At 47.5% G+C, this 23,010-nt stretch overlaps 1 protein-coding gene across 1 annotated transcript; it reads left to right on the top strand.

Annotated features, from left to right (window-relative positions):
- The first annotated feature begins 1,090 nt into the window (after positions 1–1,090).
- Hal (histidine ammonia-lyase) lies at positions 1,091–20,845 on the top strand. The gene is made up of 18 exons (XM_059245807.1): positions 1,091–1,337; positions 1,907–1,967; positions 2,072–2,099; positions 2,436–2,510; positions 2,601–2,673; positions 2,779–2,845; positions 3,416–3,453; positions 4,064–4,189; positions 6,385–6,524; positions 8,263–8,310; positions 8,943–9,090; positions 10,254–10,349; positions 10,457–10,515; positions 12,461–12,541; positions 14,931–14,996; positions 15,073–15,238; positions 19,628–19,762; positions 20,766–20,845. Exons 1-18 carry the CDS (start codon positions 1,091–1,093, stop codon positions 20,843–20,845), a joined length of 1,734 nt encoding a protein of 577 aa, XP_059101790.1.
- The last annotated feature ends 2,165 nt before the right edge of the window (positions 20,846–23,010 follow it).

Here is a 23,010-nt window from a genome sequence, read left to right as displayed (position 1 = left end):
GCTTGGCAGTTTTTGGCAGCGAAGAAGCTTAGGTGAACTGGGGATATCCAGGTGCCAAGATAAGGAATATTCACAAAACGACTGAGGTCATGTGGAGTGTTAGAAACCCAAGTCCCGGTGAGTGTAATCCTAAACACTTCTGTAGCGTCCCCATCCAGCAGACTCTGACCCAACACATGAGTTCATTTTATCTTTCCAGCTGCCCATTGGGATAGGCACTAGTGATATCTCCGTTTTGTAGGCAAGAAAGCTGAAGCCCGGAGGAATCAAATAAATCACAGAGCCAGGATTTATTCCAGCTAGACGCTGCAAAGCACACAGGTAAACAGTTTGCCTTTGGATGAGGAAACAGACGGGTAATTCACTCACCTCGGGGCCATAAGCTGTTGTTCATACTCTAGACACACAACCTTGAGTTGTGGAAATGATCTCTGGGCTTCTCAGCATTCTTTCTGTGGAGCGACAGCTTCAGAGGCACAAATCAGGGTCGGGGAGGCATTGCTCAAGATGTGTTTGTAGAATGAGTTTGTAGAATAAATAATGAATGAGGATTGCCACACTCCGGGGTGTCACAATTGACCGAGGGGATGCGTTTTACCAATTGAGTAATTCCCTACAGGGGGGCAGGGGGTGGGACATGGTGTTTATGAGCAGCTTTCTAGAAAGAACTCAGAAAGGGAGAGAGAACTGGGGACCCTGATCAGGTGGGGTACCAGCGGGGCTCAGACCTCTAGAGGAAGAGACCCTTGGTCTTTCTGTCTGCAAGGCTGCCTCGAGGGTGGGCTCACCTACCCCATACCTCTCTCCCCAGCCCCTAGTTCGGCTTCCAAAAAGGCCAAAGGGACACCAGAGGCGGCAATAAATATTTGTTCAAAGTGTGAATGAGTGAAGGCGAGGGAAGGGGTGTGTTTTGAAAATCCATTTTCTGTCTCCCTGCCAACCACACCCCGGTAGGCACTCCCCTCCCTGGTGAAGGATAAAGGCTCTCCAGTCTGGGACGGTAGGTAGGCAGGCAGGTAGGTAGGGAAGGAGCCAGCACTGGGTTCGCAGTGGCCTGTTGCTTTAGAGGGACTGTCACAGTAACCGGGCCATGCCGAGGTACACGGTGCACGTGCGTGGGGAATGGCTGGCGGTGCCCTGCAGGGACGGGAAGCTCACGGTAGGCTGGCTGGGCCGCGAGGCCGTGCGGCGCTACATGAAGAACAAACCGGACAACGGTGGCTTCGCCTCGGTGGACGAAGTGCGCTTCCTCGTGCGCCGGTGCAAGGGCCTGGGCCTGCTGGATAACGAGGACCTGCTGGAGGTGGCCTTGGAGGACAATGAGTTCGTCGAAGTGGGTGAGTGCCCCCCCAACCCGCAGGGGAACGGGATGGACTGCCCTGGGATGGCCTGGAGGAAACCACCCTCGTGTCAGGGGAAAGGATTTGAGAAAAATCGGCTTGAGTACTTGACCTGTGGGTGCGGGGGGGTTTCCCAAGCTAAACTTTTCACCCACCTTTCCTTCAGCCTGCTGCAACGGATGCAGAGAGGCAGGTCCTAAGTGACAAGATTCTGCACTTGAACCCAACCAAGGCTGCAGCTCTGAATCCCCTTGCAATTACAGAATCCTTTAGCCATCGGATAAACCTCAGCCGACCTGAGGCCAGCAGCACAGGGGTGCTGAGCTTTCAGATTTAAAAGAAGTGACCGCCAGAGTAGAACTTAGGTCCCGCGCCTACCTTCCTGCTTTTTGCTTTCCTGTATAAAGACGCTGAGGCCGTGGGGAAATGCAGGAGGTCCCGTTCCAGCAGCCATGGCTAGACCATGCAAGCTCAGTGTATGGAGGGGCCGCTCCCGGGTCTGGCAGCAGCCCAAATGTGGCAACCCTGTGGTCTGCAAGGCTCTCTCTCTCCTCTTCTTGTTTCAGTCATCGAAGGCGATGTAATGTCTCCTGACTTCATTCCCTCACAGCCGGAAGGAGTTTTCCTGTATCCTTTCTGCAGCCTCTTTGGTCAGCCCTGGGGGCCGGGCCTGTCGTGGTGGGGCTGGGGCTTTTCCACACGGCCAAGTCTGTTCCTTTACCTGGCTTCAGATACAGCAAATATCGGGAGCCTGAAAAGGTAAGCTGCAAAACGCTTTTCTTTTTTTTTTGTGGGGAAAAATGAAGTCTTGTCATGTCTGGTGACATGATAACTCTCCCCTTTTAAGAGGAGGGGGTGCGGACCTGGGCGAATACCATACCTAAGGACTGGTTCAGCCAGCTCAGAGTGCTACTACAGGGAACCTGGCCTCGATTTCCTGACTTTTCTTGTCCCGTCTCCTTGTAAGCCAGGCATGTTCTTAATCAGCACGCTAATGCCTCACAACAGTAATAAAATATCTTTGGCATCAGGCTGTGTCCAAGGCTAGCCCTCAGAAGGTCCCCCAACTCACTGAGATTCACTCCTTTTGTGCAGTACATTGCCTTAGATGGGGACAGTCTGAGCACGGAGGATCTGGTCAACTTGGGAAAGGGACGTTACAAGATAAAGGTATGTGGGGAAGGGGGGAAGAAGGGACGGTTCCACTTCCACTGGACACGGAAGACTTTCACGTGCTCGCTCTGGCCCGTGCTTTCCTAGCTCACTTCAACTGCTGAGAAGAAAGTGCAGCAGTCGAGAGAAGTCATAGACAGCATCATAAAAGAAAAAACAGGTACCTCTTTCTCCGGTGGTCCTGACGTTATTTTTACGGACACACGTAAGAATGAAAGCTCCGTTGAGTTTAATCACGAGGGTGTCTGCTTATTTTGTGTTCCAGTTGTTTACGGCATCACCACAGGCTTTGGGAAATTTGCCAGAACGGTAATCCCCATCCATAAGCTACAGTAAGTCTCAAGTGCACGCGCTCGCAGCCCATCTGCGCCAACTTTGAGAGTTCGCCTCCAGGGAGGTCGTTCACGTTTGCCACATGGACATTCATTGACCACTTGCTTTAGACCAGTGGTTCTCACCCTTCCTAACGCCGCGACCCTTTAACACAGTTCTTCATGTCAGGGTGACCCCCAACCATACAATTATTTCGTTGCTACTCCATGACTGTAATTTTGCTACCGTTCTGAATCATAATATAAACATCTGATATGCAGGATGTCAGCTATGCGACCCCCGGAGGAGTCGCAACCCATACGTTGAGAACCGCTGTTTCGGACCAAGCCTTGGGTAGCAAATTCTCACACAACCCTGGAAGATAGCCAAGCTTCTCATGTATCTTGGTGAACAGTGGGAAGCTTGAGTTGACTTGTACCCAACTCATCACAAGAGAACAAGACCTGTTGTTTCTTTTCACTGCATGCGGCTGGCCATCTAAAATCTTACGGTTGTCCCCTTTATGTTCCCAGCTGGAGGGAGCATGCTCACGCAAGGTGTCTAAGAGGGTTCTCATCTTTCTCTTTCAGGGAGCTCCAGGTCAACTTAGTTCGTTCCCATTCTTCAGGTAAATTGTTCCTCGTATTGGGTGCCTCCTAAATCACATTAGATCACGTGATTGAGTAGATAGTGCTACCAGCCACATCAGCTGATGTGTTCCAAGGGCATTCAAGGGCTGGGTACCGGGGACCCAGGAGTGTGAACAGATGGCATTAGACCAGACCAACCTTCTGCTGCAGCTTAGAACGGGCCTGGTGGAGGGACGGGCTTGAAATAGGAGCATGTATCCAAGCCTATGAAGAGAGGAATGCATTTAGGACAGAAAACAAGGCTAGCATTCAGGGCATGAGCTAGGTAGGATGAGCCCTGGGCCCAGCACACTCAAGAAGCCGTGTCAAAGCCTCCCTGCAGTATTCTAAAGGCGTCTGGGAAGGTGAGGTCCACTGAAGGACTTTAAGGAAGGGATTGAGAAGGAGAACCTGGGCCTCCAGCTTGGTCTGGACAAGGCTTGGAGGAGCGAGACAGACAACCGGCATCTCTGTCCATCCAGCTCAGAAAGCCAGGGGGAGACCGTCAGAAGTGAGGAAGGACCCAAGAGGTGGGGGCAGGCAGGAGGTGAGGGATTTGTCTTTGTTTTGTTTTCCTTCTTGACGAAAAATGACAATTCTGCTCTGTAGGTGTCGGGAAACCACTCAGCCCCGAGAGGTGCCGGATGCTCTTGGCTTTGAGGATCAATGTTCTAGCCAAAGGATACAGCGGGATCTCCTTGGAGACCCTGAAGCAAGTTATTGAAGTATTTAATGGTAAGGCCATGGATCCTTAGTCTGACTTTTCGGAGAAGTTGGCCACACCCCCAAAAGTAGATTTGGATGACTAGATGCCAAGATTAAAAGGAAAATGATCAAGACAAGTATAAAACAGGTTTGGCAAGGAGGAGAGCCAGCTGTCAGGTAGCAGGAATGGCAGCTCGAGTTATTTCCATAAATGTCAACCCATCTTGTGGTATCTTTCATCTAGCGTTTAAGATAAGTGTGAGCCCTGCCAGTATGCCAGTAAGTTCAGGCCTACACAGAGCTTCCTATTCAATGGTGCCCGTCTATGATCAGAGAAATTGCACCAATATGAACATAATTCCTGGATTATGTCCATCCCAAAGACAGTGGTTCCAGTGGTACCCGGGAATCTGAACTCTTAGTGTTTCCCAGATGATGGACAAGTTGCACTTGCACATGGAAATCTAACATTTTTAAAAGGTAGGTCAAAATGTGAAGAGGTTAACAACTGACTTGGCCATGAAGCCGTTGTGGGATAGGACGTGATGCAGCGCAACTCAGGCCTTAAAGGGGAGACCAGATTCTCAAGGCTCAGGAAGCCGTCCCTTCCCACAGCTCAGGATAAAACATCAGGTCACACACCGGGCGGTGGTGGTGCACGCCTTTAATCCCAGCACTCGGGAGGCAGATCCAGGCAGATCTCTGTGAGTTCGAGGCCAGCCTGGGCTACCAAGTGAGTTCCAGGAAAAGGCGCAAAGCTATACAGAGAAACCCTGTCTCAAAAAACTCAAAACAACAACAACAACAAAAAAAAATCAGGTCACTGGAAATCCCAGGGATCTTTGGGGGAAAGGAACAGGAAAAGAAATAAGGTTTCATGTCCTGCAGAGAAGACCAGATGCTTGAGTTGCTATGTAGAGGGCACAGGGGACTCACAAATGTTACACACTGACCAGCGAAGGTCACGGTCTATGGGCCATAGGGCTGTCTACACAGATCCGTAGTGATCACAACACCCATCTGCAAGCTCTGTTCCACCACAAGCCTCAAACCCAAGACAGCAGAACTCCAACTCTGAATGCACCTACGCTCTGATAGATGTGTTTAAGGCATCCCTGGGTCCCTGCTGCTCTGAGAATCCCCCAGGTCAGCTATAGCCTGGAAGCTGGCCTATGGTTGGCACTGATGTGTCTAACTGCTATTATTTAGCAACCGCTGTGGAAACAATCACCACCATCAGGACTTTATTTTAGGAAACAGAAGCCTCCTTTTTTTTGGGGGGGGGGTTAACTCTTGTGTTAACATGTGTACGCATAAGTGGTTATAGTGTGTGAGGTGATAACTGAATGATGAGAGAGAGAGAGAGAGAGAGAGAGTTTTGCCCGCAAATTTATTGCCCTAAAGAACTGTGTTAATAATACTTTGGTATGCCGTGTCCTTCTAGAATAATCTATGGTTTTTAAAGTAAACATTTACAGTTTTTAAGCATTCTCCAACAGCTTTTAATGATTGCATATAATCTGATCACATGAATGCCCCTTAATTCTGTATTTCAATTATTTCTAACTTTTTGCTCTTGTAAACCAGGACGTGATGAGCAACAGCTAGTTCGTAATTGTGTTTCTGAGATACTGGTAGAATCCCAAGAGCGGAGTCACGACAGCCTGAGCACCATGTCCTTCCCTCTGGATGCCTGCCCGCCCCACATACACACATTTTCTCTCCCTCCTCCTCCCTCCCTCCCTCCCTCCCTTCCTTCTTATTTCCTTCTTCCCTCTTTTCTTCTTCCCTCCACACTCTCCTCTTTTATAACAACTCAGCTGGTCTCTCTCTCTCTCTCTTTCTCTGTCTCTCTCTGTCTCTGTGTGTGTGTGTGTGTGTGTGTGTGTGTGTGTGTGTGTGTGTGTGTGTGTGTTGAGACATGGTTTCTCTGTGTAGCCCTGGCTGTCCTGGAACTTGCTCTGTAGACCAGGCTGGCCTTGAACTCAGAGATCCACCTGCCTCTGCTTCCCTAGTGCTGGGATTAAAGGCGTGCGCCACCACTGCCCAGCTAAACTGCTTCTCTTACACATTAGTTGTGCCTGAGAATTGATCATCCTTGGCTATGTATGCCACAAAAGGACTCTAGACCCTGTTGGGAGTGAGAGTTGTCTTCACTGGCAAAGGAAAGATAACCACAATGGCGTAAGCACTCTCGAGGTAACCGGTGCCTCCTTCTCTCGCAGCCTCCTGCCTATCCTACGTTCCAGAGAAAGGAACTGTTGGTGCCAGTGGAGACCTTGCGCCCCTCTCTCATCTTGCTCTGGGACTCATTGGCGAAGGAAAGATGTGGTCCCCAAAGAGTGGCTGGGCTGACGCTAAATATGTAAGCCTCACATAACAGCTTCATCCGTAGTGGTTCTCCTGAGCTGGAGCCAGGAGACTCCTGTGTGTGTGATGCCACTCTGTCTTTATGGCGGACAAGTTACAGATAGTTAACTCCAGCCTAGGAGGCACACCAGGAAAGGAGACTGGCTTCCATATTCCCCTGCCAGCACCCAAGATGTGTGGCTCTAGATGGGAACGCAGTCTTAATTTCAGGAGTGTATTCCGCACTCACAAGACTGCTGGTGCCCACTGGGGAGGTCACACTGGGTCACAATTGTTTTGGGGAGCTCGTCTTACAGGTGAGAGTTCTGAAAGACAGAAGAGTTTGCTCTGTGGCCTCTAGAAAGCACAATCTGTTCTCCTTGATGAGCTCACCAGAACAGTGTGTTTTACACAAAGCTTTTAATGTTTTCTTCATGAGCAAATCTCAACTGAGCAGCAAACCGCATCATTTAAAGTGTCCTCTATGAGCAGTCATGAGAGGTACCCGAACAGTAAGTTAAAGAGACAGAGGACCGAGGAGGAAGAAGAAACTAGCTCGCCCTTTGGGGGATCCGGGTTCCAGGTCATCTTTCTTCCATGCAGCCTATCTTGGTTCTATCTCTGTGGACAATGTTTCCTCAACCACCTTCACATTGCAGCCAGCCTGAGCTTGGTCAACAGCAAATCCAAACACATCCTGGTTAAACTTCTAGCATGTCCCTCATCTTGAGGATAAAGTTCAGACATGATGTGGCTTCAAGAGTGTTGTTTTCCATGTGATCTCCACAGTCCCTTCTACCCAAGGCTCTCCATGGCAGAAACTAGAGTTAGCCTACACTCAAATATACTCTGGGTTAAGCAGATCGCTCAACACTTTGTCCCCATTTTTTTTTTCTTCTGAAAAGTCCTCTAGGAATCTACCCGCTCTGCTCCTCTGATCCTTTCCAGGTCACCCACACGTATGGGGTTATGTGTTATTTCTTCCCTATATGTGCTCGCAAGCATTCAGCCTATGAGTGACCTGGTTGTCCTGAGCTTGACAGTCTCTACTGTTCACACCCTCAGCCCAGCACAACACCCTGCAGTGAGAAGTCCTCAGACCCTGAGAAATAGAGTTAAGTGACACTGGTCAGTCTTTCTCCTACTTTAACTCCATCCCCCCACCCCCCAGGAGAACCTCAATGTAGCAGCAGCTTGTACTTTTATTATTTGAGAGAAAGCAGACTCTGTCCCTCTCCTCTTGGGATTCTAGCTCTACCTTGTTGAGGGGCTTCCATAATCTCCTCTTCATTAGTGTGCACATATTTGCTCCCAAGTCCTGCTCTGAGGTTCTGTCGGTGACAGAGGTTGCAGAAACAAGGGCTGAGGACTATTTGGGGGTCCTGCTTTGGATGCAGAAGCATGCATATAGACAGCCAGCCCAGAGCCTGGCCTTAGCTGAGAGCAGGTATATCTGGGTGAGTCTCAACACTTGGTGCCCAACACAGAAGAACTTGAAAACAAAATGTATTCTGTAGGCAACCAAATTGCCTTGGTTCAAAAGTCCACAAGTTATTGAAAAACTAAGCCTGATTTCCAACTAAATAGACATAGACACTGGCCCCAAGAATCTGGCCAGAACCAGTTTATGTAGGCATAATCTTTTATAAGACAAACTTTGGAACTGAAAGTACTTCACTGGGCTCCATATGAAAAAAAAAATTAAGCTGATATTTCAAATAATAACCACGTTTGTGCTTTTAATCATTCAACAGGTCCTAGAAGCCCATGGGTTGAAACCAGTTGTTCTGAAACCAAAAGAGGTAAGTCAAGAAAAACGTGTTTGTATTAACAAATCTTCACATATGCCCTGTCTTCATCTTCAATACCAGCCTCAGTGGTTCCTTAAAATAAACACAACTGATGTGTTGATTTACAGCTGCTCACTGGAGAAAGGGCTCCTCTGTGAATATTAAGATTAGTCATGACACAAGTCCCTGAGGGTTCTCTAAGAACATAAATTTCAAATCCAGTTTTTAAGGAGCTCGATTAAGATCTGCTCAGTCAGCCCCTGAAGATGCTCTCAGCCCCAGCCTTGGAGCAGGATAGTCTTCAGATGTCTTGTCTCTATGATGGTGAGAGAGTTAATAAAAACATAACACAGAGGGCTGACGGCGCTGCATGTATTCTTCACTGCTGGGTCACACGGCTGCCTTGACAGGGGAACGGTCATCGGGTACCCTTGGGCCAGCACTGTGCTAATGATTCCAGCTGTGCTGCCGCTCAAGCCTGTGGATCTGCACGACTGGCCCACACTTGTGAAAACACACCGATGACACAGAGCTCATCCGACTGGCCGGTTTCTCTCCTACCGAAGCAGAAGATATCAGATCTGCTCGTCTGTGGGTTCCTTATGGTGAACACAATAAGAAACTTTTCTTTCCTTCCCCGACAGGGCCTGGCACTCATTAATGGGACACAGATGATCACTTCCCTGGGCTGTGAAGCTGTGGAGCGGGCCATCGCCATCACCCGGCAGGCTGACATTGTGGCTGCCTTAACCCTTGAGGTGCTGAAGGGCACCACCAAAGCCTTCGATACTGGTCAGCAGGTTCTGTTTGCTTACTCATTCAACCGGGGCGACTTGGTTGACTTTTTTAGGCTCAGAGGTGGAGGGGGTGGGTGGCAGGGAAGGGCGAGAAGCCCCACATGCTCCTAGTAGACCCAGGACTTCACAGCGTCACTGAGTCCTGTAGCAGTTCCATTCTGAAGACAGACACTGGCCTGGAGAGCCAAAGCAATCTGCTCCAGGTCACCCGGTAATCTGGGTGTTGCCAAACTAGGTATTGCTTTAAAAGTCAGTTTATAAGACTCGAAACTCAGGTAAAAAAAGGGTTGGGGAGAGCGCAGTAGGTGAAGATCTTGTTTTGCAAATCCAAGGACCTAAGTTCAGTCCCCAGAACTGACTTTTTAAAAATTGGACGTGGTCGTGTGTGCTTGTCATCCGAGAGCTCAGGAGATGGAGACAGGAGATCTCTAGGGCTCACTGGCCAGCCTAGCTTACTTGATGAGTTCCAGGCCAGTCAGGGACTCTGTCTCGAAGTGAAAACTTACAGGGAAGGTGAAGGTGGACAGTGCCTAAGGAATGGCACCCACACTTGTTCTCTGGCTTCCACATATACATTCATATACACTCGGCATTCATGTGCTCATGTATGTATAGACAGACAGAAACACACACACACACACACACACACACAGAGAGAGAGAGAGACAGAGACAGAGACAGAGACAGAGAGAGAGACAGAGAGAGAAAGAGAGAGATTATGATTGCCCTGATAAGAAAATTGGGAAGGCAAATGATATAAGTATCTGTATCTTCTCTAGAAATTAATGAATGTCAAGGGCTCCATGCTAATAATAAGTAAAGCAGAAAATGTCCAAAAATGACTCGGTCAATTTAAGCCACGATACGTGCTCTCTCTTGCCTCCAGTCTGGTACCTTTGAGGGTGGGCCTGGAGCTAAGTTTCTAAGTGTAGTCTGCAAACAGTTTGCACTGCAACACGTGCAGTAGAGACAACCAAGTAAAGAAAAATTTAACCTTTGGGTTGAAGCATTTAATTCGGCATGATGGGTGAGAACCCCCAGGACTTTAGAGGACTCTGCCAGCAGCACCGTGGATGGTCCTGCCCCCTCTGTGGTTCATTCTAATATCAGAATTGCTCAGACTTTTTTTTTTTTTTTTTTTTCCTCCTTCAACTCTAGACATTCATGCTGTCCGCCCTCACCGAGGGCAAATTGAAGTTGCTTTCCGGTTCCGGTCACTCTTGGACTCAGACCACCACCCATCAGAAATTGCAGGTCTGGACACATTTGGTTGGAGTGGGCTCATTGGTGCTGTGTGCCCTGGGGAGGCCAGTAATGTGTCGTCTGTTTTCTTCCCCGCCACCCCCCCCTTCCTTGCACAGAAAGCCACAGGTTCTGTGACCGTGTCCAAGACGCGTACACCTTACGCTGCTGTCCACAGGTAAAGTCAAGAGACAGGAGATCAGCAAAGGCTCTCGCCACAAATTCAGAGGGAAAACAATAGAAAGGAGAAGAGGAAGGTTTTAGAAAACCATGTCATGGCGGAATGTAATCCAAATCTCTCTACTGCTACTGTTAAAAATACGGTCTTTTATATTTCCATTTCTCCTGTCTAACCAACTTCTTACTGGGTCAGCTAAACCTCCCATATCCTTTTTTTTCGAGACAGGGTTTCTCTGTGTAACTTTGGTGCCTTTCCTGGAACTCACTCCATAGCCCAAGCTGACCTCGAACTCACAGAGATCTTCCTGCCTCTGCCTCCCGCATGCTGGGATTAAAGGCATGCGCCACCACCGCCTAGCAAACCTCCCATATCTTGGCCTCCTGTGTTGATGTACCACAGCAGCTAAGTAGCATTGAAGAGTCTCACTGGCTCTTCCTGTAGGGAAAAACTGCATTCAGCCAGTCAGAACTGTTCACAGGCAAGTACCATTCTGTCTTTCAGAATTCAAGTGCCTATGCGGCATGCCTTATCTTCATCTTATGATCAAGTATAAACAATCATAAATGAATCTCTGACACAACTTTTAGTAAGAAATGTATGCAGCTTTTTTTTTTTTACGTAATCTGACTGATGAGCAGTTACGATCATCTCAAGAAACGATTTGTCAGTCACGTTCTGACGGAGAGAATAAAAAGGTGTTTTCCCTAGAATAATTACCCTCATTGACTGTGACTCAACAAGTCCTATTTGACTAGTTTATTAAGTAATAGTTCAGAAACTTCTATGGAAAGAAGTTTGCCAGATTAACTAAACCGGAGGAGTGAGTCCTGACTTAAGAGCCGCTGCCCCTCTAAGAAAGATGATGTCTCCAAATGATGGGTTCCGTTATCGGTGTCTCCCAAATACTAATTCATCGAATTTTCCCAACTGTGAAATTGGGACTGTCTCCCACTTTGCATTCAGGACCTGATGATCAGGCTTCGGTACCCTCCTTGCCCAAGATCGTAGTACTAGATCTTTATCTCCTAGACTTCTGGGAGAAGCCAGGAAGTACACCATGGCTGTCCTGGGGCAAGGTGCAGGGTGGCTGCTTTCCTTATGAGCATCTTTTTTTTTTTTTTCTTCGAGACAAGGTTTCTCTGTGTAGTTTTGTGCCTTTCCTGGAACTCACGCTGTAGCCCAGGCTGGCCTCGAACTCACAAAGATCTGCCTGGCTTTGCCTCCCGAGTGCTGGGATTAAAGGCATGTGCCACCACCACCTGGCATGACCATCTTTAGTGTGATGCTTTATGATTCATGACATCAGGCCCTTGATGGCTACCGTCTGGGTGATCTCTGTGAGTCATGTTCAAGACATGCCTATAGTATCTTATTTACTTCTTATGAACAGAAAGGAGGCTCTCACCATCTACTTTCCAAGTCTCTATTTCAACCAGAAACCTAACTTGCCTACATCCTACCACTGGAAATGCAATTCTTTGTGGCCAGGGCTGGCACTTTTTCCCATACCACAACGTTTTGCATATTAGTCTAATTATTTTTATATTTATTTTATGTATTATCTTAATGTGTTCTAATTTGTTCTGCTAAAAACTTACCAGTTGTCTTCATATCCTAAAGGAGCCAATTATACTTTTTATGATCATAACTGCAAAGCAGTTACAAGGAAAAGCCTGAAGATGCCATCTTCCAAGAATATTGGCTTTTTTTTTTTTTTTTTTTTTTTTTTTTTTTTGCTTTCTGAGACAGAGTTTCTCTGTGTAGCTTTGGAGCCTATCCTGGAACTCACTCTGTAGACCAGGCTGGCCTCGAACTCACAGAGATCCACCTGCCTCTGCCTCCCAAGTGCTGAGATTAAAGGTGTGTGCCACCACTGCCCGGCTGGAATATTGGCATTCTCACTGGGATATTAATCATAGACTTTATTTTTATTGTGCTTTAGGTCCACGGTGTGGTGAATGACACCATAGCGTTTGTGAAGGACATCATCACTACAGAGCTCAACAGTGCCACAGACAACCCTGTATCTTTTGCATGTTCTACGCATGTGCAGTTTTCTCTAGCTGGCTGTGTGAGGGGCTCTGTGTCGAATGATCCCATCTCACAGGGAGATGAGTAAGTCCCTGAAGCCGAGCACTCGGTGGCTTCTTCTAGGTCAGAGTCGGTAAGTGGCAGAAGCAGACATGTGAACCTACTCTTAGGTTTTGAGTCTAGCATGCTGCGCTTTTAAAATTGGCCCACGAAAGATCACGGCAGCGCCTGCAGCCTTGGCGGATACATTTCACCAAGGCACTGATTGAAAACCTGCTTCTGAGGTTGTTGCGGATCTGATCAGAGCCTTCTAGACTGGTCCTCCCTTCTGCAGCCTGGTTCTAGTGATGCAGGGTGCTTATTTCCGGTGATGTAAGACATCCCCATCCCCAGACTTCTTTCTGGCGTGGGCTTGACTCGGGCCAGAGTATCTGTATCCGTACACACAGTAAGAATGCTTTCATTCCTTGTGGAGGATGCTTTTCTTCCCTCAACGGGATCCCTTTCCCTTAGGGAATCTGTTTTCTTTCTTTGAAGCTGAGATAATTAGTCGGGGTCCAGTCTTCACAGAGGCGTCGCTGCCTTTGAAAACAGGCAGTCAGTCCTCTTAAGAACCCTTTCTTCCCATTCCACAGCTGCCTCTGTTCTCCATACGGGAGAAATGGCTGAGGGAGGCTCACAGCCCTGGTGAACAGATGGTGGGTTACCCCACAGCTGGGGGAGGCTTCCCAGCCGGGGTTGGAGTGTGCTTTTTCTGTAAGCCTGCTTTGAGATTTCACTTTATGTTCTCTGAGATCGCCTCGTGGTGAGTTCAAACCGGCAGTCGATAATCCTCGGGATTATTAATCTCTCACTCATCCCAGAAGGAACAGTGGCTCTCACGCCTGCTGTGTGGCCTGATCTCATGGGTTGGTTCTTCTTCAAAAGACCCTTGGTTGTGGATGAATTTTCAGGTAGTTGAGAGCACCTCTAGTACTGATGTTCCCAGAGGGAACAGGTTTCTCCGTGTTGTACTGCAGGTAAAGGGCGCTGATTGTAAAATGCCACGTAGTTAGGGAAGCCACAAGTTGCTGGAACGCTAATGACCAACAAAGTTGGGAAACAAGAGAATAATACAACATGTTGTATTTTTGAATTAGAGCAGCAGTCGATGCAGGGATGCAGAGGACAGAGAGAAGACTGTATCTGTGTGGGGGATTGGCTGTAGGACACTCTTCCCATTGTAAAATCTTTGTGTGCTCAAGTCTCTAATCTACCGTGGATGGCGTACACACTTCTTCCTGTATATGTTTAAGTCCTCTCTAGATTACCTGTAACACTTAATACAATGTAAACACTACATAAGTAGTTGTTTTATTGTATTATTTAGGGAATAATGACAAGAAAATATCTGCACACACTCAGTATAGACAATTTTTTCTTCCGAATATTGTCATTCGGAGGTTGGCTCATACCACAGATGCAAACTCTGATAATGAATAGCTAAATAGATTGTTTATAAAGCCCAGAGGGAAGACATGAGCTTTGGGAACCAGGATGAAGGGTATTTTATTATATTTGCCCTTGTGCCTGCTGGCTTAAGCAAAGTGTGTGATAGACTGGAACTATCTCTGGGGGTAATCACACTCCCGGAGTCCAAAGTTCCCTCCCGCTGAAGTAGGTCTGTAGGGCCTGTTGACTGTTGAATACTCACACAGGATCTCAGAGGACAGAGTGGGAAAACAGTCCCAGCGTGGGTTATTCCAGATGTTTTGATGTGTGCTCTATCAGCCAAATCATCTATTCAACAGCTTCTTTGATGGAGCATGGGTTCACAGCTCCACAGAGGAAACAGAATTTGGTTTCATACCAGTGGTTACTGTTTTAGGTTTTGACTACAAGTGTTAAATTGGCAGATCAGAAAAGTTATGGGAGTCAACATCACTGATCTCAAGGGAAAACATCTCATGCCCCATGCTTTTGGGATCCAATTACCTGCACACAATTTACCTTCAGTGTGTGTGTGTGTGTGTGTGTGTGTGTGTCTGTGTGTATGTCTGTGTTTGTGTCTGTGTATGTGTTGTGTGTTGTGTGTATGTATGTGTGTGTGTTGTGTGTATGTATGTGTGTGTGTTGTGTGTTGTGTGTATGTATGTGTGTGTGTCTGTGTATGTGGTATGTGTGTGTTGTTTGTGTGTGTCTGTGTATCTGTGTATATGTGTGTGTGTGTGTGTGTGTGTGTGTGTGTGTTCCTGTCAACAACTGCTCATGGGAAGACTTGTCTTTCCCTATATCTGTACGATGACTGCCACTTTACTACTAAAAACAAGTGGATGGGGGTAGGAAGTTACCTTTGAAGTGGCCAACAACGTTATGTTTAAGCCTTAACCTGTTTTTGAAAGATGGTTTTTGCCAGTCGAGGAGAGACAATTTCAGGAGGAAACTTCCATGGTGAATACCCAGCCAAAGTAAGCTTTCTGAGTGTGCTCCTGACCCCGGAAGTACATGCCCATGCAGGCCAGCTGAACTGAGGTGTTCTTTTAGGCCCTGGACTATTTGGCCATTGGCATCCATGAACTTGCGGCAATCAGTGAAAGAAGAATCGAAAGGCTGTGTAACCCCTCCCTCAGTGAGCTGCCTGCCTTCCTGGTGGCTGAAGGAGGTCTGAACTCGGGATTCATGATAGCCCACTGCACGGCAGCAGCCCTGGGTAAGCACACTACCGTTCGTCAGCACATAAGCCGCCCATGGGCTTCCCGGGTTCCCCGAAAGTGGCAGCATTTGCCTTGGAATGAGCTCTGATGTTGCTCCACTTCCTTGGACATCCTGCCTCTCACGTTTAGCACAGCAAGCAGGTTGAATCTTCACATTTCCTTAGAGAAAATAAAACCTAAACAAGGGAATGCTGGAGGGTAATAATGCAACCATGAGGCATAAATGGAAAATTGCCCCAGAGAAAGCAATCCTGACATTGCATTTGAACTTCATCTATGTAGCTTTTGCCCCCAAAGACTATCAGAGGAAAAAAAAGACAGAGATGACTATAGTTAATGGCAAAACTTGAGCCAAACCGAATGCTTAAACTCGGGAGATCTTCTATTAGATCCACTACCCACTAAAAGATTAAGATGCTCTCAAAACATATAAAAATACTTCCAGGAAGCAATCTGCCTCCTGGAGACTAAGCTTCCGTGAAGCCGGTTTCTGATTTGAGATTGCAAGGAGCAGATAACTAAGGCACCAGAACAATGCCTGCCACAGAGTTGGTGCCAGTGGCCTTGCATATTTCCCCTCACTTAACCGGAACACTACCAGGAGGGAGCAAGGCCCTGTTATCTTCTCCATTGGCCAGGTGAATAATCAGAGATTCCAGAAGCTGAGTGGCTTTTCCAATATCGCACAGTAGTTGGATGCAGAGCAGAACTCAAGTACAGCCATATTGGTACCCAACTTCAAGCACTTGCTGCCTCGATCTCTTTTTATCACCACCACCACCACCACCACCACCACCACCACCACCACCACCACCATCATCTAAGTACTTTAGTAACAGGTACTTTCAGTTGGTTGACTTAAATCAATGGTAAGCTTGTTACAAATTAAAAATGAAATAAAAAAAATCCCAACCAGATTATGAAACAACTTAAAAATCTTCAATGGCAGCCGGGTGGCGGTGGCGCACGCCTTTAATCCCAGCACTCGGGAGGCAGAGCCAGGTGGATCTCTGTGAGTTCGAGGCCAGCTTGGTCTACAGGGCAAGATCCAGGACAGGCACCAAAACTACACAGAGAAACCCTGTCTCTAAAAAACCAAAAAAAAAAAAAAATCTTCAGTGTCATATTGAGAAAAACCAGACATAGATGGATAGATAGATAGATAGATAGATAGATAGATAGATGTAATAAATAAGTAAATAAGCAACAAAACCTGTTTGTCATTATCCAAAAGAGACATCTTTAGGTAAAAGTATTCATTCTAACCACATGCTTTGTAGACAATGCAGATAGCTCCATCTTATATGGCCAAGTGACAAAAGACAAGTCCTTAGGGTCTTCAGCTGCCATCTTTGTATTTCCTGCTGCTGGAATGCCATGCCCTGTGTCCCTGATTGGATGACTAAATGCTTGATGGAATGGCCGATACCCTGCCATTTACTCAGGTCCGCCCTGCTCAGCATAAGCAGATGAGTCCTCCGTGGGTGGATCGCCTGCTTGTATCTTGTGGTTTAAGATTCTCTGGGTATTTGGGTTGTGATTGAAGTTGCAACACTTTGAGGTGGCTACTGACCTTGGGTCTTATCTCCTTGGTTCTCATTTCCCTCGCCATCCCTGTCATCTCTAGGCTGTCTTCCAGGATGAGGAACCCTGTGGAATCACGGCCTGTAACCCCAAACACAGCCTGTCTCACTGGTCTGTCTTGCTGTCTTTCTCTCTGGCACCCTCTATCTAGTCTCCCTGCACGAGAGGGTTAGAATAGGGTGGTCCCAGGATGTAGAAAGTGGGGAACCTCTGTCTAGAATAGTGTGGACATTGTTGGGCCTGACCTTCTGATCCCTCGGTATTTCCTAACCCTCATAATTCTGGTAACCCTGATGGACCTCTACCACATAAAGACGGTCTACAATGGTTGTAGTAGGCTATGTCTTTACTGCCTTGGGCTTGAATTCCACCAGGACCTGCAACCTTTACCTCCTCCACACATCTTTCCTGGTATCATTCCTCTCAATCAAACCATACCCAGTCCTTACAATGAAACCACTTTACTGTTCTGAAAACCTTCCTTCCCCGGCAGGTGCTGTGGGTATGAGGCTGCCTGGGGTCCTGGCCTACATGCTGTTGGTTGCTGTGATGGTGGCTGGGATGCACTGTGGGAGCTGTGGCTCCTCCAAGGGTGTGATAGTCACTTGGCTGCTGGGACAGTGGGGTTGCTCAGGATTCTCAGGAGTCCACTCTCTCTGTTCCCGCTGCTGGTCCATACCAACCATCTTGGGTTCATCGGTACATAATCTTAAAGTAGAGTAGCCAGATTCAACAACAACCAAAAATGTAGGATGCCTAGTTTTATTTGGATTACTTAGGATCTACATATGCTTAAAAAAAAAAAAACCCAACCAAACACTGGTTTTTATCCAAAAATCCCAGTTCAGCTGAGCATCCTGTAATTTCTTTAGCAGTCTTACCTCAGAGGACTAGGTAACATGATGGTTAATTGAAAGCATCCAGTGGCATTTAAACCCCAGATCTGCCATTTATAATCAGTGTGGTGTCAGGCCTCTTTATCTTGGTGATAATTCCTCAGCTCTCTGCGGTGTAGACTACAGGATGATAACTGTACCTCAAATCAGGCTGTCTTGAGTATTAAATGGACTAATTATTCATATAAAGTCTTGGGGCTCTGCTTGGCCTCAGGAGCACTAACTAAACAGTAATTTCCATTTTTAATAATAGTCCCCCCCCCTTTTTTTTGAAGACAGCCCTAGCTAGCAGAGAACTCAGAGGTAGACCAGGCTGACCTGGATCTTTTAAGAGATTCATCAGCCTCTGACTTCCCAGTGCTGGACTTAAAGGCACGGGACACCATGCCGAACAATAAGATACTCTGAAGCTCTTCCCCGCTCATACTTCTCATTCAAACTCAACACAAGCAACTTAGTGAGAACCACCGAGTTCACCTTCTTCTCTGGCGCGGTATTGTCTACTTGCTCACTTCATGGTTTCTAAAGCACATCCTAACACAGAGACTTCTCACTTTACAGAGATCGTGGGGCAACAGGACTTGAGTTTTAGGCAAGACTATGGGCCTTGGGGAGACTGGCTTGAATGAGTTCATCCTCATGAACTGCCCACTGAAAATGGACTTTCTTATTTAATTCAGTCATTCGTTTACCTTTTGGGTACTTGGAAGTCTGTACTTCCTACAAAGGTTCTGGTCAACACAACCCTCGTTTAATACGGTACCAGGGTACAATTTTGAGTGCCAGAACCTGAGAGATCTTGTACAAACCAGGACAAAGTTGGTCACCCTAGTTTAAACCTGGATCCTTGAGGGGTGGGATTCCTTCTATCAGTGGTCCTCAACCTTCCAAATGCTGTGACCCTTTGATACAGTTCTTCCTGTTGCGGTGACCCCAAACCATAAAATTATCTTCATTGCTACTTCATAGCTGTAACTTTGTTACTTTTATGACTCATAATGTAAACAGCTGTGTTTTCTGATGGTGTTAGCCAACCCCTGTGACAGGATTGTTTGAGCCCTGGGGTCACGACTCACAGGTTGAGAACCAGTGTCTTACATCATTGAAAAGAGAAGCTGTTTTCTAGATCCGTAGAAGAGGAGAAAAGACTTTTGAGTTTGACCTTTCCTAACATCCAGAACTGAGAACAAGGTTTGGGTCTTTGCTCCTTAAGGTATAGTCTTCAGTATGGCATATGAAGGATGCCGTATGGCAACAATATGGCATCACGTGGGAGTTTATTCAAGTAATGGCAACTCAGAGCCTATCCCAAACTCAGTATCTGCACTGCGGCGTGTAATGTGGGAACTCAGGTTTGAGAGACCCCAGTATAGATGCCCCTCACTTCCTAGACATCGCTGGTTATCACGAAGCCCTTGTTCAAGCCCCAAACACCTACTTTCATGGTCTTGGAACTGTCTCAGCAATTCAGTGTTACCCAAGATCTGCAGACCCAGCATCGGTTTTCAGTGCCAGCCCTAAATGCTAATCTGACTTTTCTCCCAACATTAGCAAATCGCTCTTGAGTAGCTAGACTCATCCATCATGCTCCCACCCCACCCTACCCCATCCCCACCCATCTCGAGGGCATGCTAAATGCTTCTAGTATTTTTGGCATGGTTTTGTAATATGAGCATGCCCATATTAGCATCTCCTCCTTATCTCCGAACTCACCAGGATCGTAGGACCCTCCCCACTTTGGGAGAACACTGACACGCGTGTGGTTTTCCACGGTGGCTGTGAGCCATATGGTCAAGGGCCCCTGGAGAGGTCCTTCCATGCTGTGGAGACTTTGAGGGGAGCTGTGTATTATTTTAGCAGCATTTCTTTTAAGGGTGCTCCTTCACTCGCACTGGTCTCTTGCAGTTTCTGAGAACAAGGCTCTCTGTCATCCTTCATCTGTGGACTCACTCTCGACCAGCGCCGCCACGGAGGACCACGTCTCCATGGGAGGATGGGCAGCTAGGAAGGCCCTCAGGGTCGTCGAGCATGTAGAACAAGGTAAAGCCAGCCCTGGGAGGCGGGTCTTTCTCGGAATGGAATCACTACCCACAGAATCAGTATTCTTTGGAAAGCCATTTGAAATACAGATCCTCTGACCCCTCCCGGAAACACTAGGGAGAAGAGGGGAGTGTAGCTAAAGAGCTTTCCAGGTGATTCTGTCCCTCACTGAAGACTAAGAACTAAGGATCTATGCAGAGATAATCTGGTTCCTTGTATAGCTCTGTTTTAACGAGGTGGGGTTTTTTGTTTGTTTGTTTTGATATCTGAGAGTGGAGAGAAGAGGGCCATGAACCCTAGCAAGCCTCAACTGATTCAAAAGCCCAAATATTTGCTTCCCGTTTTTTGTTTTCCCAAATTATCTGCAAGCAAATCTCTATGTTGTTCATATATACTTTCTCTCTTTAATATGAATAGTTCCAGGCTGGAGAGATGGCTCAGTGATTAAGAGCACATAATACTCTTGTAGAGAACTTTTTTTTTTTTTTTTTGGTTTTTTGAGACAGGGTTTCTCTGTGTAGTTTTGGAGCCTTTCCTGGAACTCACTCTGTAGCCCAGGCTGGCCTGGAACTCACAGAGACCCACCTGGCTCTGCCTTCTGAGTGCTGAGATTAAAGGTGTGCGCTACCACCGCCTGGCTCTTGTAGAGAACTTAAGTTCAGTCACCAGAATCCATGTCAGCTAACTGCCTGTAACTCCAACTCTGGAGTCATCTGGCCACCTCTGGCCTCCAGGAGTCCCAACATTTATGCACATGCACACACACACACACACACACACACACACACACACACACACACATATATTCCTAAGTATAACCCGCCAGGTCTGTATAATGTGAACTGGATGTTTGGTATTGGACAACCACTTGGCGTGTTTCTCGGAGGGGAAGACTTAATTCTGTTCTTGGCATTCCTCAGTTACCTGTAGTTCTTTGCATGGGCTTCCCCCATCCACATGAACATGTCTACTGGTATTGCCCTCATTCAACTCCTGTTATCAGACCTTTCCTCTCAGCCAGGACGCCGTACCACACCCAACAAAATTAAAGAGCTGAGCCCTGGTATCATCAGCACCAAATAAACATTCAAAATCCCCCAGCCGCAGCGCCTCAGCCTGTCCATTGGGTTTGTTCAAACGGGGATTCCAGGCCCCCGTTTTAAATTCCGCTGTCAGGATTCCAAGCTGCTTCTCCTCCAGGGTTGTCCTGTGCCCCTTGCTTTCCTTCTGGCTTTTGACTCAGCAACACGCCAGGCTAGTTTTCCAGCAAGAAGATTGATGTTCTGGATTTTCCGGTAGCTTCTTTGTGATATCAGTTTCATGTTTTCTTTCCCCTAGGCATTTCTGATGTAGTGACATTGATTTGAGTTTTTGTTTGGGCAAATGTTTTCATTTGCCTGGACTGGAATGGCTGGGGCCATACAGTAGCTCTCCACCCATCTTTATGGGAGCGGGCCGGAGATGTACTGCCATGGTGGATGCACAATGTTACGTGCCTACTGGCAGAGTTTAAAGACACCCATTTCTCCATATCCTCAGCCGCACTTGCTATCTGTCTATCATAGTGTTTATCTGAACGTTCACACGTCGGATGGCTCCGCTCTAGATACCCAGCCCCGACCAAAGTGTGGAGTTGCCCTTATCTATCCCCACCCCTTCTATCTAATCCATCGACACACCAACGCCGTCTCCCAAACATATCAAGTCAAGCCCATCACCTCCTTCTCCTTAATCTCCTATGCAGTCACCACCCATCACGAAACAGGGCGAGCATCCGCAAACGTAATCGAGACCACACCATGCCCCAGCTGGAAATGTGCCGGTTACTTTTCAGCACTCAAAACCATATCCACCCCACTTCCTTCGGCCTAGAAGCCCGGCACGATCTGGTATCTGCCTCTTGCTGCCCCTTCTCTCACTCTCTCTCCATCCCGGAACCACAGTGATGTCCTGTGGTGCCAAGGAACACATCACCTGCAGCTCCGACTCCAAGGACGTGTCTGGTCCCTTCTCACTCCATCCATGTCGCTGCTCAAACTTCTCACACATCTCCCTTGGCTTCAGCTAGAACAGCAGCTGGCATTTTTCCTTCCTTTTTGGTTTTGTTTTGTTCTGATAGCACTTGGTGCCTCTGGTACAGTTAGACTTGTTGGTCTTTCCACAATGGCAAGGATCTCGTCCGCCTTGGCCATATCGCTAGATGGACCTGGTTCAGATTTAGTGCTCAAATGTTTGCATGGCGGCAAATGGCTGCCTGGTTCATCCGTGCCGTGCTCTCTGTTCATAACATGTAAGAGAACTCAGCCACAGGTAAGTAAGAACCAGCTGTATTACAAGCCTGTAGGTGATGGGTTTGTGACTTAAGTTTGTTTTGATTACAAGTGTTCAGCAAACATCTTCGAATTCTGGAATCCAGTAGTGCTGGCTCTAAGTAGGAGGTCTGGGCCTGCTTGTCACCATGCCCACTCACCGTCCTTGCTTACGTCACTAGCAGGGGAGGATGAAAAGTGTAGACAGGCACCTGCCACTTGAGCGGAGTACGGAACAGAGTGGGCGAGAGGCACCCATCTCCTGCCCTTACAGAAACCAAGTCTGTTCGGAGGAGCAAACCCTGGCCAACCTGCCAGCTCTTTGTGGTAATTAACAAAATGCTGACGGGGAGAGAGTTACAGGAGGAAAAGGCAGGAAGCTGATGAGATCTGAAGGGATCAGAAATGGCATCTTCAAAGGAGAACCCATGAGTAAGACCTGAATAACATATGGTTCTCTCTCTCTCTCTCTCTCTCTCTCTCTCTCTCTCTCTCTCTCTCTCTCTCTCTCTGTGTGTGTGTGTGTGTGTGTGTGTGTGTGTGTGTGTGTGTGTGTGTGTGAAGTGAATTACTGTTATGAGGGAAAGGGAAGAGGTATGCAAAAAGTAAGTTGTTTCGGGATGCATTACAGTGACGCCATGGGGCATCCAAGAACAGAGGTCAACGCCTGGGGAAGTGCTGCTGGGTGATTGATGGTCAGTGCTCTGTGTCTAGAGGTAGCCGGAGGTGACCAGGGGTATGAGGTACAGGAGCATGGCCTTGATGAAGCAGTTGCAGGGGGATGAAAGGGGACTTGAAGGATAATGGCTGACTGGAAGAAGGAAAGAAACTGGGTCAAAGGGAACACCTCGTAGAACACAGGGCGGCAGAGCTCTGAAGGGAGTATGGGGGGTATGAAGTCAAGACAGTTCTAGAGACAAGGTCATGCATTCAAACTAG

This window comes from Peromyscus eremicus, chromosome 18, assembly GCF_949786415.1.
Source record: "Peromyscus eremicus chromosome 18, PerEre_H2_v1, whole genome shotgun sequence".
NCBI classification, from domain to species: domain Eukaryota; kingdom Metazoa; phylum Chordata; class Mammalia; order Rodentia; family Cricetidae; genus Peromyscus; species Peromyscus eremicus.
Note: the sequence above shows the minus strand (reverse complement) of the source record. Positions and strands in the feature narration are given on the sequence as shown.

Excerpts from the sequence above, each read along its gene's own strand:
- Hal (XM_059245807.1), top strand. The coding sequence starts at position 1,091 with ATGCCGAGGTACACGGTGCACGTGCGTGGGGAATGGCTGGCGGTGCCC. Across the intron at positions 2,100-2,435 it reads AATATCGGGAGCCTGAAAAG|TACATTGCCTTAGATGGGGA; the intron begins GTAAGCTGCAAA and ends CCTTTTGTGCAG. Across the intron at positions 4,190-6,384 it reads AGTTATTGAAGTATTTAATG|CCTCCTGCCTATCCTACGTT; the intron begins GTAAGGCCATGG and ends CTTCTCTCGCAG.